This window comes from Oryx dammah, unplaced genomic scaffold (assembly GCF_014754425.2).
Source record: "Oryx dammah isolate SB20612 unplaced genomic scaffold, SCBI_Odam_1.1 HiC_scaffold_19, whole genome shotgun sequence".
Lineage (NCBI taxonomy): Eukaryota > Metazoa > Chordata > Mammalia > Artiodactyla > Bovidae > Oryx > Oryx dammah.
Window position 1 is genome coordinate 92913102 of NW_024070203.1, and position 14229 is coordinate 92927330.

The 14229-nt window shown below is 43.4% G+C and overlaps 1 protein-coding gene across 5 annotated transcripts in view; it reads left to right on the plus strand.

Annotated features, from left to right (window-relative positions):
• COL14A1 (collagen type XIV alpha 1 chain) overlaps nucleotides 1–14229 on the plus strand; it is a 222187-nt gene that overhangs the window by 5802 nt on the left and 202156 nt on the right. For all 5 annotated transcript variants that reach the window (XR_005724651.1, XR_005724650.1, XM_040261792.1 and 2 more), the window contains exon 2: nucleotides 9229–9354. Coding sequence is in view for 3 of the 5 variants with exons in the window: in XM_040261792.1 (XP_040117726.1) it covers nucleotides 9246–9354 (109 nt within the window). In the remaining 2 variants the exon portion in view is untranslated. The remainder of the gene's footprint in view (nucleotides 1–9228; nucleotides 9355–14229) is intronic.

Below are 14229 nucleotides of genomic sequence, written 5' to 3' on the forward strand. Positions count from 1 at the left end.
CCACACCCCTACCCCCCCCACACACACCCACCCACACCCTCACACCCACACACACAACCCCCCACACACACACCACACCCACACCACCACACCCCCACACTCCCACACCCCTATCCCCCCACACACACCCACCCACACCCACACCCCTTTGCATTTGAGCCATTCACTGGACTGCTCTGATCCTACATAAGGTCTTTCTGGGATTTAGAAGAGGGTCCCTTGGGACCTGTTGGAGGAGGAAGGGCACCGTGTCCCCTGGAGATCAGTTTTGCACACGAGCTGGAGAGAAGGCCCCTGGCTCCCCAGTGCTCCTCGGCCTCGGCTGGCTGTGCGCCTCAGCCCTGCCCGCTCAGTCACTGATCACGCGATCAGTACCTACCGATGGGCTGTAATGCACTTTGAACGTTGTGGAGTATGGGTTAAACTGCCCACCTACATGTCTTCCAGTACCCAAGACTCAGAAAGTAGAGTTACAGGGGCCGTGAAGTCAGCTGGAGAGTCACAATGGGATAAGAAGCAAAGGCAATCTGTTGTAGACTGATCACCCTTTATAAATATTTTTCACTTGTATTAATATTTTAAATAAGCAAAATTTAGCCTTGTTAATTTCCACTAATATTTGTTTCAGGTATCTTTGGTTTTTATGCTTCTCTTTATTAATCCTTCAATTTAATTAGGGTTTTATTTGCTCTTTTTATGTCTCCTTCAAGTGAAAAAGTAGATCACTGATTTTTATTTTATTTTTTTTAAGTTTATTTTTTATTTTATTTATTTTTAATTTATTTATTTTTTATTTTACTAGATCACTGGTTTTTAAATCTTTCTTCTTTCTTATGTAAATATTTATCTCTAATTCTTAGGTTGCATCCCACAGATTTTCATGTGGAAAATCTTCTTACTTTTATTCCCTTTCAACTATTTTTAAAATTTAAAATTTCCATTGTGATTTCTCATTTGACCCATGGATTAATTAGAAGCATGTTACTTAATTTCCATTTTGAGTTTGTAAAGATATATTATTAATTTCTAATTTAATTCTGTTGTCAGAAAACATACTCTGCAAACTTTTGAGTCTTTTGAAGTTTATGAGCTCTCATTTTAGGGCCTACTCATTTTACAATGCCTACTTTGTAAGAAAAAAAATTTTTTTAAGATGTATCCTGTAGTTATTGTATGTAGTGTTCAATAAATATCAATTAATAGTTGACAGAGTAGGATTATTATATTAAGTGTATATTTATTTATGATTTTCTTGACTAGTGGAAGTGACAGTCGCTCAGTTGTGTCCGACTCTTTGCGACCCCATGGACTATACAGCCCATGGAATTCTCCCCAGGCCAGAACACTGGAGTGGGGAGCCTTTCCCTTCTCCAGGGGATCTTCCAGACCCAGGGATTGAACCAGGGTCTCCTGCATGGCAGGCGGATTCTTTACTAACTGCGCTATCTGTTCAGTTCAGTTCAGTCTCAGTCGTGTCTGACTCTCTGCGACCCCCTGGACTGCAGCTCGCCAGGCCTCCCTGTCCATCACCGATTCCTGGAGTCCACCCAAACCCGCGTCCATTGAGTCAATGATGCCATCCAACCATCTCATCCTCTGTCGTCCCCTTCTCCTCCTGCCCTCAATCTTTCCCAGCATCAGGGTCTTTTCCAATAACTGAGCTATCTGGGAAGCCCTAATTGACCCTTTATTCTGAATTGTCTGGAACTCGAGGGGCGTGGTTTTTTTTTTGGTTGTGTGTTGTCGATTCACCCTACTTGTGGCTCACTCTTTTCTGAGGCACCCTTTCTCAAGTTTAGTCTCTGGCATTCCTGAACTCTTTTGCCCTTTGACACTTTATGCTAATAAGACTGTGGCTTTCCACTTGATTTCTAATCACAATGCCTGCACAGTGGGGAGTTCGCTCAGAGGAAGAAAGACAAGTCACCAAGCTAACAGTAACACAGCTAGGGCTTTATTTCTAACTTGGAGCTGTTTTCTCCTGTGTCGTGAGGCTGACAGAAAAGAGTGATAAACACTGATTTCCTCCAGGGTCTGTTTCTAAGTAGACTTCTTAACCAATCCTGAAAAGCCTTTTGGTTATTCTAGACGTGAGGAGGTACTTTCTAGTGGTACTTTCACTGGAGAGAAGAAATTACGAAAACTAAACAACGTCAACACCCTGGGCTGTAACATCAGCCCTGTTCTTAGTCTTTGCTTTCTTATCTGCAGATCTGTAGACACAGATCAACTATCTGAAAAGTTCTCCCATAATATGGGTCTCTCGTTGTTATCCAGTTGCTAAGTCGTGGCCAACTCTGCCACCCTGCGAACAGCAGCAGGCCAGGCTCCTCTGTCCTCTGCTGCTCCTGGAGTTTGCTGTCTCCCAGAAGTTAAACTGGATACTAAAGTAATAATGTAGAATCCAGAAAAGGGCTTCCCAGGTGGCTCCATGGTAAAGAATCCACCTGCCAATGCAGGACACATGGGTTTGGTCCCTAGGTCAGGAAATCCCCTGGAAAAGGAAATGGCAACCCACTCCAGTATTCTTGCCTGGAGAATTCCATGGACAGAGGAGCCTGGCGGGCTGCAGTGCATGGGGTCATAATGAGTTGGACACGGGTTAGTGACTAAACCACAGAGTCCGGAAAGAGCTCGAACATAAAGGTCATTTTGTTCAGTTCCCCTGCCACAAATCCAGGAATCCCTTCGACAACATCTCTCACGGGTATAACGCAGCCAGCTGCTTTCTCAGACCTGCCTGTAGAAGGGCCAAGCGTGTTCTGAGTGTTGGAGGATGTTTCGGTCCAAATCCATGTCTGTGGGGCTCCCTCTGTCGATTCTAGTGCTATTTGCAGAAGCTGCACAAGAAAATCTTGTTTTATCTTCCACGTGAAAGCCCTTCAAATATCTGAAGACATCCATTCTGTGCTTCTGACTCTTACTTTTCCCGGGCTTAATTCCCGCTGAATCATGCCCGTGCCTTTCCAATGTTCTTTGCGGGGGCTTGTCAACCAGAGCTGCTAAGAATTAGTCTTCAGTCAAAGATTCCAGGTCTTCTTATGGTTGACGATTTTGAACCTGTACAGAGCTGTCATCTGGACAAGGGTAAAACATGGATAGGAATGTTCTTAGAAAAGTTTAAAGTAGTTCAGCCATGCGGATAATGGTGCTGTGTCCTTAACTGGATCTTCTGTCCCTGTCTCAACTTTTATACCAAGTTCGTCCCACAGCCTTCATGAGATGGGGTCTCTCATGAGTCTCTTCGTCCTTTAGTGTCTACCCAAGTAGTAAGCTCCTTGATGATTTGCCTGCCTTTGCCTTACATTCTTTCACCTTGTTGCTAGCATGCTGCTAGTCAGAACTTTTGGAGAGCTGCCTGTGTTTCCATCATCACAATCCTATAAGGTGGATGTGCGCTTGGTCATTTTACAGATAAAGAGACCAAGTCATGGAGTGGTTAAACTGGTTAGTCGGGAGCCCCTAGCAAATTATTGGTGGATACGTCTTCCTCGCGCCCAGATTTCTACTCATGGTTCCAGTCTGTGTTACCTCTGTTGTATTTCACACTTACTTCATTTAGTTCTGTAAATTTGCTTGTGGTCTTTATCAATAAAATTATAAGTGAGCTGACACAGGGACCATATAGTAGGAAATTTTGTATCTCCCTTAGAGTAGAGTGGCTTGGTGGCTCAGAGGGTAACGAATCCGCCTGCAATGCGGGAGACCTGGCTTCCATCCCTGGGTCAGGAAGATCCCCTGGAGAAGGGAATGGCAACCCACTCCAGTGCTCTTGCCTGGAGAATGCTGTGGACAGCAGAGCCTGGCGGGCAGCAGAGCCTGGCAGGCTATAGTCCACAGAGTCTCAAAGAGCTGGACACGACTGAGGGACTAACACGAGCAGAAAGCTAGTAGGACTCTCGGTAGTGACTGCTGGAATGAATATTCTGAAGCTACAAACAACAGCCCCTCGCAGGGCCTGGTATCCCAGATGGCTGGCAGCAAGCTTATGGTTTTCTCGTGTGTCAGCGCTGACTGACTGGAGCACTATCCAAGCCTTGCTTGTGTGTGTGTGTGTAAGTCTGTGTGTGTGTGCGTGTGTGTGTTTATGTGAGTAGTTTACACAAACTTTATGATAAATATTTTAAGGGATTTTGATAAAACTGGCTTGCATAAGGCCTCTGCTCCTTCTTAAACTTAATTGTATAAATAAGATTGGATAACACAAACATATGAAGCCGGGGACGGGTCAGTTAGTCCTAATGGGGATAGTTTTAAGTTACTGATTGCATAATAGAGTAACAGTGTTTTGAGAAAACTTGTGCTAAACATTATTAACTTTCCCCAAACTGGGTTTATACCTTCTGTAGTAATACAGCTAAATGGCCATTTCTAACATGATGTTTTTAAGCCAAAAAAAAAAAAATTAAGGCAGCGTTATTTGTTTTGTGCAAGGTTTTAGGCAATGTTTCAGCAAATTAGGCTTTGACATTTTAAAAATATCTCATAGCAGTTTAACAGAAATTGGAATTTTTTCTCACCCCTATTTTACTGTCCAAATGAAAGACTTGGCATAAAACCTTGGGAAAATGAAAATTCCACTTCTCCCAATATGGTATTACTTAATCTCATTTAAAATAAACAATAAGAAAGGAAGAGTTTAAAGAAAAGCTCTGGCTGCAGTTTTCTTTCTGTATAAATAATATGCAAGGAGGGACTGGTACTGAAGCTGAAGCTCCAGTACTTTGGCCACCTGATGAGCTGACTCATTGGAAAAGACCCTGCTGCTGAGGAAGATTGAGGGCAAGAAGAGAAGGGGATGGCAGAGGATGAGATGGTTGGATGGTGTCACTGATTCAATGAATGTGAATTTGAGCAAACTCTGGGAGATGGTGAAGGACAGAGGAGCCTGGCGTGCTGCAGTCCACGGGGTCACAGAGAGTCGCTGTTGTTTAGTGGCTGAACAACAGCAATAATAAGCAGTTTTCAGAAAGCAGCTGCCAAGTCAAGGGTAGCACCGGTTCATTGGTCTGTTTGTTTATTTATTTACATTGTGTGGAATGCAGGTCAGCTTCTAACGTGGCATGTTAAGCACTGCTCCACAATACCTGGACTGCAGTGCTTTGATGAGAACTGCTCTGGACTGCAGCTTGGAAAGGACTTCCTTTCCTGTGTCAGCATGGTATTGAGGATGCCTGAGAAAATCCCCGTTCTCAAAGGGCAGGCAGAAAGGCAAGTTGTTTGCTTACCTCTCTCTTTGCCACGTTCTCATTGAGCCTTGTGGGTATCATATTTGGGGAACAAAATCTTAGAACATTTGTTTTGGGTTGAGAGTGATTCCACTGCTGCAGTTCTTTGAGGGGCGTGGTCTTGGTCCTGATGGAGCTGATGCCTGCTCCTATACCTGTTCAGTTCAGTTCAGTTCAGTCGCGTCCAACTCTTTGCGACCCCATGAATCGCAGCATGCCAGGCCTCCCTGTCCATCACCAAGTCCCAGAATTCACTCAGACTCACATCCATCGAGTCCGTGATGCCATCCAGCCATCTCATCCTCGGTCGTCCCCTTCTCCTCCTGCCCCCAATCCCTCCCAGCATCAGGGTCTTTTCCAATGAGTCAACTCTTCCCATGAGGTGGCCAAAGTACTGGAGTTTCAGCTTTAGCACCATTCCTTCCAAAGAAATCCCAGGGCTGATCTCCTTCAGAATGAACTGCTTGGATCTCCTTGCAGTCCAAGGGACTCTCAAGAGTCTTCTCCAAAACCACAGTTCAAAAGCATCAATTCTTCAGCGTTCAGCCTTCTTCACAGTCCAACTCTCACATCCATACATGACCACAGGAGAAACCATAGCCTTGACTAGATGGATTTTAGTCGGCAAAGTAATGTCTCTGCTTTTGAATATGCTATCTAGGTTGGTCATAACTTTCCTTCCAAGGAGTAAGCGTCTTTTAATTTCATGGCTGCAGTCACCATCTGCAGTGATTTTGGAGCCCCCAAAATAAAGTCTGACACTGTTTCCACTGTTTCCCCATCTATTTCCCATGAAGTGATGGGACCGGATGCCATGATCTTCGTTTTCTGAATGTTGAGCTTTAAGCCAACTTTTTCACTCTCTTCTTTCACTTTCATCAAGAGGCTCTTTAGCTCCTCTTCACTTTCTGCCATAAGAGTGGTGTCATCTGCATATCTGAGGTTATTGATATTTCTCCCAGCAATCTTGATTCCAGCTTGTGTTTCTTCCAGTCCAGCATTTCTCATGATGTACTCTGCATATAAGTTAAATAAGCAGGGTGACAATATACAGCCTTGACGCACTGCTTTTCCTATTTGGAACCAGTCTGTTGTTCCATGTCCAGTTCTAACTGTTGCTTCCTGACCTGCATACAGATTTCTCAGACCCTCCATATTCAGGCCTTTTATCTACAGAAAAGTCACTTACAGCCTTCTGGAGTGCGTGCGTGCCAAGTCACTTCAGTTGTGTCCGACTCTCTGACCCTGTGGACTGTAGCCTGCCAGGCTCCTCTGTCCATGGGGTTCTCCAGGCAAGAACACTGGGGTGGGTTGCCATGCCCTCCTCCAGGGGGTCTTCCCCACCCAGGGACTGAGCCCGGGTCTGCTGCACTGCAGGCGGACTCTTTACCTCTAGCACTGCCTGGGGAGTCAGTCCCACGACCCCTGGGATGACCCACCTAATCTTGTTCTGCCTGCCTCGGCAGGGTTAGAGGGCTCGATGACTCGGGGCCTTTCTCCCTGTATTTAATTCGGATTCTCCATTTGTCCCATTTCTTCTGTACTCTGACAAATAGTTGGTTCAGTAATCTGTAACAAATTAATAATAAATTCATCCAGCTAAAAAGCCATATATATTATATATAAAATAGCCACTCAATATGTTGCCCATTCCATTAGGAATTTTAAGGGGCTTCCTGTATGTGAATGTCTTAATTTAAAATATTCGTTAGTAATTAGCATTTTGGAAGTCTGGTAGGCGGGTTGGGGGAGATATTTTTTGGACCGCTCTATATAAACGAGTATATTCTTTAATTTTTTTATTATAGAACCTTAACATGATTATGTGATTATTAAAACACATGTATCTTCCTTTAGTTGCAACACAAAAGAGCTGCATGCTAGACTGTCCCTGGATATCATAAAAAGTAGTTGCCAAGAAAAATTTTTTACAAATGATTCCTTGAAGGCGTATAGTTATTTCCTTGGATATACTGTGTTACTCTGGAATAAAACCAGATTAAGTTTAAGTGCATGAATCATCTGAAATCATATTGTTTTGAAGGTTCATAGAGTTATCTTTTGCTACATTCACTGAAATAACTCTTGTGTTAAAAAGGCGATTAAAGCTTGTATGTGGCTGCCCAACAATATCCAGAGGAAAACTAATGGCCTCAAATAAAGAAAATTGCACTAAGGACTAAATAACGAAAAAGACAACAAAGCAACAAAAACCAAGAGCAGCAAGAAAAGCACAGAACTAATACAGCAAGTCAGAAAACACTGTCCTCAGAAAATCGTAATCTGGACAAACGCTTAGCTTGTCTGTTTCGGAGGGAGAAGACAAAGGTAGGAGAACGTCAGTTTGAGGCTGAGAGTGGAGCCTTCCCAAGTGGCTCAGCGGTAAAGGGTCAGCTTGCAGTGCAGGAAACGTGCTTCAATCCCTGGGTTTGGAGGATCCCCTCGAGAAGGAATTGGCAACCCATTCTAGTATTCTTGCCTGGGAAATCCCATATTCAGAGGAGCTGGTGGGGTACAGTCCGAGGGATCACAAAGAGTCGCACACGAGTTAGCAACAACAGCAAATGGAGCTATAACCAGAAAATATGTTGCCGATTGAGAGATCACACAACTCTGTGCTAATAAATGTGAAGATCAAAATGAAAAGATTAGAGGCGGGATGGGGAGGGAGGCGGGAGGGAGGTTTCAGAGGGAGGGGACATACGTGTATCTGTGGCTGATTCGTGTTGATGTTTGGCAGAAACCAACACGATTCTGTAAAGCAATTATCCTTCAATTTAAAAATAAATTTAAAATTAAAATATTTAGAAGAATAACTTCATGGGAAAATATCCAGACTAGAAAACCAAGAAGTAAATAAGCTAAGTAGATTTATAAATAAGACAAAAGTTCTGTAGGAAGTAGCTTCCAGAAGGGAAGAGGCTCATATGATTTTCTCTCTCAAATTACTCTTTGGCTTTGAGAGTATGTCATTCTCATGGTACTTAAGCTATTGCACAACAATGAAAATATAGAAAACTTTCTAACATTTTTAAAAATAAAGCTAGAATGATCTTGACACCAGACCTTTTAAGAAATGAATGCTCTCAGTCAATTCTGGTTATTAACATAGATCTAGAAGAAAACAGTCATACAAAACTGACCTGGCATAGAAGCAGTCACACGCAGACACAAGGAAGGTGGGTTGGCTTGGGAGGAGGGTTCCCAGAGGGCTCTTTAGACCCTAAAAAGTGTCTGATTAGCAGATGCTGAAGTGACTCTTGGGTAATCAGTGAGTTGCAGAGACAGTCCAGGATTGCAAAAATTCAGGCCTGGGGGCACTGTGAAGGCTTGCTCGCAGACCCGAGTCGGACAGAAGCTTGGAGGCCCTCAGACACGTCATTGCCCAGGTTTTGCCCCACAGAGACCTGACTCTTCATCTCTAAAGACTTGACTGGTGTCAGTCTTACGGGAACTTTGGAAGAGCAAGCAGCAGCAAAGGGCTGCATTCCACGGGCAGCCGCGGCGCTGCAAGTCCTCCCCACCCCCTAGACCCGCCTCTCTGAGTTATGGGACCCTCCCAGGGGGGCCCTGTGTGGGCTCCTGCGCAGGGCTGAGTTCTGCTGAGAAGCTGCTAAAGAGGCCCCAGTCATCTCCTTCTTCAGTGAGCGCCGGGTGGAAGGACCACGGAAGAGTTCCCTGCGGGGAGGACTCAAGAAGCAGGTTCCGCAGCGGCTGCCTCAGGGTGCAGCTGCGCCAGCATCCGCGCCGGATCCCGAATCACGCCGCGTTAGTGAAACAGGGCGATGACCATGTATTCCCAATCAGTCTCTGCCTTTACAGCATCTGGTCAAAAATCTTCCTTTTATTAGTTTATGTTTAGAGTGAAATATACAGTGCCCTGAGGAACGAGTTACTTCCTGAAAATACCAGCACATCTTGGCTGGTTTGCCTGCTCCAGATGACTACGTATATTTTATTTTCAGCCTTCTCAAAATACCCCTGTGCTCTCTGTTTCTAGGACTGCTGTTGCATCCCATGTGGAAAACAAGAAATAAAATGAAGATTTTTCCCTGCAAGATGCAGTACTGGGTGTTTCCAGCATTTTTTGTGATTACTTATCTTTGCACCATTGTCCAGGGTCAAGGTATGGAAAACTTATGAGAAATTCATGGGGGTCTGGGAGTCTAGCCATGTTGGTTCTGATGATCGTTTTTTATTTTATTTGCCTTACTAGTGCTTCACTGGTTCAGCTGTGTTTTCAGGCAGGGTCACATGTTGGCTTTTTCTCAATTTTACCAGCTGTTTACATTGTAGAAATGTGGCACCAAGGTTGATGAAGTTACAGGTCACTATGGCTGAGCATATTAATTTTGCCGTAGATGGTTAAATGGCTCATTTAATATACTTCTGAAATGTCGTGCAAATTTAATAACTAAAGTCAAATTTGTAAAATCAATTCTATTAATAAGGAGCTGTAAGGTGTGTGCCTATGTGTCTCGCTCATGCCTTGTCTCTTTAAAAGAGTGTCTACACAATATTTGTGCCACTTCATACCTGGTCCTTATTTTTGCTCCTTTCTTTAAAATTGAATGCACAGTCTAAAGGTTACTAAGGGCCTGACAGATGCTGAATAGGTTCTATGCAAGAAGAAAAGAACCCTCTGGCATATCCCATGATAAATTTCCCTCAAATTTTAATTTCTCCTACTTATGGAATAAGTGTTCTCTAAATGCATTTAGTTAAAAAATGAGATAAAAGCTAAGGTCTTTTCTTGTTTGTTTGGGATTTTTTGAAGATCACTTGGAAAAATAAGCCAAATAATCTTCTGCTGTTTCAGTATCTTTTGCCAAAGTCATTTCTTTGAGATAGCACCCTGAACTGTGTTTTGAAAGGGGAGATACTCTTGCTGCCCACGTGGCTCCATTTCCATCACTCAGAGATTTCTGGTTGCAAATAAAGTAAACTTTCTCTGCCCAGTTTAAGCAAAAAGTGTATTTACTGGTAGACCGTGAAGTGGTTCATACAACAGTTAAATAAGCTTTGGAAAGTGCAGGGATCCGGGAACACGCTGGATGTAGCTTCTAGGCACTAGTGACAGTTTCTTTGAGGGTATGTTTTTGGAATGAAATGTCAGAGCTGTTTTCCATCCTTCTGTGGCTGGACACGAGTTTCAGATTCTTGGGAGAGTCTGCCTGACTGCTTCGAGTCATGTTCTCCGCACTTCGCCAAGGGAGGATGGCAGACAGCGCAGCCAAGGCTCCGAGCAGCGGGGAGGGCGTGCTGTTCCTTGGAAGAAAACCAAGGTGCTGTTGGAAATTCAGAAGGGAGGTGACTGTGGGCAGGGAGGAGCAGATCTTCATGTTAGGGTTCCTTGGTGAGAGGCAGTGTTTCAGTGAGGGACTTCCCTGGTGGTAAAAATTAGTGTTTCAAGAAATGAATGAGACTATTCCATTAGAAATAAACATAAGTTGTCCCTTGTCAAAACAGCAAGGTTTCAGCGGAGCTGAGTGGAAGTAGAAGGAAGGAAGGGAGGGAGGGAGGGAGGGAGGGAGGGAGGGAGGGCAGAAAATCAGCCCTTTAATGAATTGTCATGTCATGAAATGAAATTTCCTAAGTACCTGATAACAGTGAGGCTTTTTTAGAATGAAATAAACATTCCTTTTCTGCCTTTGAGCTTTGATTTCTATGAGGATGATTATGGTGAAAATCTTTAAAGAAAAATCTTCCCTCTCAAATACAGCACAGCAAAATAAAAATATCCCTGTACTTTCAGCAACGAGCTTAACCCTGCAGTCAACAACTGGACGCTCCTTAGTCCCCCCTTGCAGGCCCCCTTTGGAATGAAGGTTGTATTTTCACATTTTGGAATGAAGGTTGTATTTTCACAAATGTTGTAACTGGCCCTAGCTCACATAGACTGCCTGATGTCACTGTATGAAAGATGAGTTTGCTGGCTTACTCTGGGTTCTCAGCGTGTGCCAGAAATCAAGCTTTATATTTAACTTTTGTCTTTTTTAAGAGGAGTAAATTTTAACTGTTGAGTGGAGGTTGGAAGGAGGCTTGGCGGGAGTGGACCTATGTATATATAGCTGACTCACTTTCTTGTATAGCACAGAGTTTTTCTGTTGTACAGAAACTAGCACAGCTTTGCAAAGCAATTATACACCAAGGGGAAAAAAAAGAGAGAGAGAAATAACACAGTCCCATCTACAACTGCATCAAAAAGAAAAAAATACCTTGAAATTAAAAAAAAAGATTTAACTGACACAGATTAACTTTTGAGTCAAGTTCATGCAAGCATCTATATTTATTACTGGAGTTAAGTACATACACTTATTGAAGGGGCTCCTGAGTGCTTGCAGAAAGAAAAATCACGGCTCTGGTATTAAATATACTCACCTGTTTGGTTCGTGAGATGAGAATGGTGGCCTCTGCCCTGCGCTCGCAGTGTTCCTGTCGACCTTTCTGCCCTTGCCTTGGCGGAAGTCCCAGTGCTGTCCAAATGTACAATTGGAGCTGTCTCTGATGCTCGAAGCTGTGACCTCATGCTGCTTTCTTTCTTTTCTCACTTTTTTTCCCTAAAGGCAAAAACCTGAAGGAAATGTAAACTTTGTGTCTAACCAAGATTTCCTTTTAATAATGGTGAGACTGTTTGTGCATACATAGGCAATAGACGGGTTCTGTTGATAAAAGAAAATGGCAATATTGCGTTTTGCTTGTAGTTGTAATGGGACCGTCATCATATAAACCATTTGTAAGTTGTTTTTGAACGTTGATGGGTTGGGTTGGTGCCTTTGCTTCACTTTTATTTCCTGGAGTGGTTCAATGGAAGATATTGCCATTCTGGGTTCTGGAGTGCCATCCATGATCTGCGGGTGTGATCTGGTGTCTGGATATGGTCACCCTCATCACTTCTCCTGGAGATTCGGAAGGTCAGCTGTTGACTAAAAAGATGTTGCAGGCTAAAAGCTTGCATTTAAAGAACAGTAGCCTGGGTAGAACATACTACAAAGATTTCTAATATTTAACCTAGGAGTTCTGAGTGTTAGTTCTCTGCCCTCCCTGAGGTGTCAGGCAGGACGCCTGGGTGCAGATAGATCGGACGATCCTTCGGGGACTGCCCAGATGGCAGCCTCACTCGACGCTTCCCAGGCGTGCCCGCCCCCTGCCTCCTAAGCATTCATGCAAAACCTTGCAGAAGGCTCGGCCAACCAAGTCCACCAGCCCACTGGCAAGGCTTGGCTCAGAAACTGCATGCACTGTTTAGCATTTTAAAATTCTTCTTTTTAATTTTCTTCTGTAAATAATAAGAATCTACCTATAAATAGATTTTTCTCCCCAAGTTCCAGAGGAAGCAAACTAGTATCAGTTTCTCTGTTCATCCAAATTTAGGCTTAGCCCACCTTCTCTTGTAGCTCAGAATAGTAGTTCTTATGATAAATCCATACTTTCCCATAAGCCGGAGAAATATAGACTCGTTCATGTCAAACTGAGAATGGGAAGCTGGTGTGTTTATTGCTCGACTAGCATTCTTTACTGAAATGTAGCAAAGGGCAAGTAGAAAGAGAACACTGCTCTTAAGGTTGTGTTCTTCGGTGCTCACTGATTTCAGATGAGAAGAGAGCGTGATGAGGAGTAAATCGCCCATTCTTCTAGCTCAGTGAAGGGTGACTTCTTAATATAAATCTTCTCCTGAAGAAAAAGAGCATTTTGTTTGGGGTCAAAGATGGTCATGAGCCAGTGTGTGAACCTGGATGAATGTCTTAGCGTCTTCTTGCTCCCCTCATGTATAAAATTGGGACAGTAATGTATTTTTGTGAGTATTAATAAGCTTTAGAGACCATCCATTAGATGGAGTAAGGCTGGATGGGAACAAACGTTTGTTGAACATATTACAGCAGATTGTGTCCGTTGCCCCCGCTAACGCCGTCACGCATTCTGTGCCAGATTTTCTAAGAACAAGGCTTTGAATGGAGCAGTCACTTGCTCAAGATTATCCATCTAATAAGTGACAGGACTGGGACCCAAACTAACATCTAAACCCCACATAATACTACATACCTATCGAAATGAGTATTTCTTTCCTTCCCTGGACTCTGTCATAAAGGGGGAAAGAAAGACCAGGCATAGAGGTAGGTAACAAGTGCTGACTTTTCTGTCAAGCATTAAATTTTCTTTTGTGACAAACTAATTTATATATTATACAGTAAAAATCTTATGAAAGTATTTCTTTTGAAATTCTGGAACATTGATGTAAGAGTTCCAAGAACATGTTTTGAAGTTTGAATGACTTACACAAAAAAGCAGTATAGACCTTTTTAGTGAACTATTGGAAAAGATTGACCTTATTACTATGTCTGTAATAGCCTTAAATTATCATATCATAAAAATTACTGAATTAATAAAGTGGAAACCTAACGACATAAAACAGATCACAGTCTATCTAGATTACAACAGTTCATGTGTTCAGAGCAGAAACGTTCATCCTTGTAACATAATAAAGTTACTTTGCAAGGTTGGCTCCATTAAGCTAGAAGAGGGTGTTACATTTCTAACCCTAAATCACAGTTGTTTGTCACAAGATCAGTTCCGTTCAGTTCAGTTCAGTCACTCAGTCATGTCCGACTCTTTGCGACCCCATGGACCGCAGCACGCCAGGCCTCCCTGGCCATAACCAGCTCCCAGAGTCCACCCAAACCCATGTCCATCGAGTCGGTGATGCCACCCAGCCATCTCATCCTCTGTCGTCCCCTTCTCCTCCTGCTCCCAATCCCTCCCAGCATCAGTCTTCTCCAGTGAGTCAACTCTTCGCATGAGGTGGCCAAAGTACTGGAGTTTCAGCTTTAGCATCATTCCTTCCAAAGAATACCCGGGTCTGATCTCCTTTAGAATGGACTGGTTGGCTCTCCTTGCAGTCCAAGGGACTCTCAAGAGTTCAAAAGCATCAATTCTTCAGCGCTCAGCTTTCTTTGTAGTCCAACTCTCACATCCATACATGACCACAGGAAAAAGTACACAA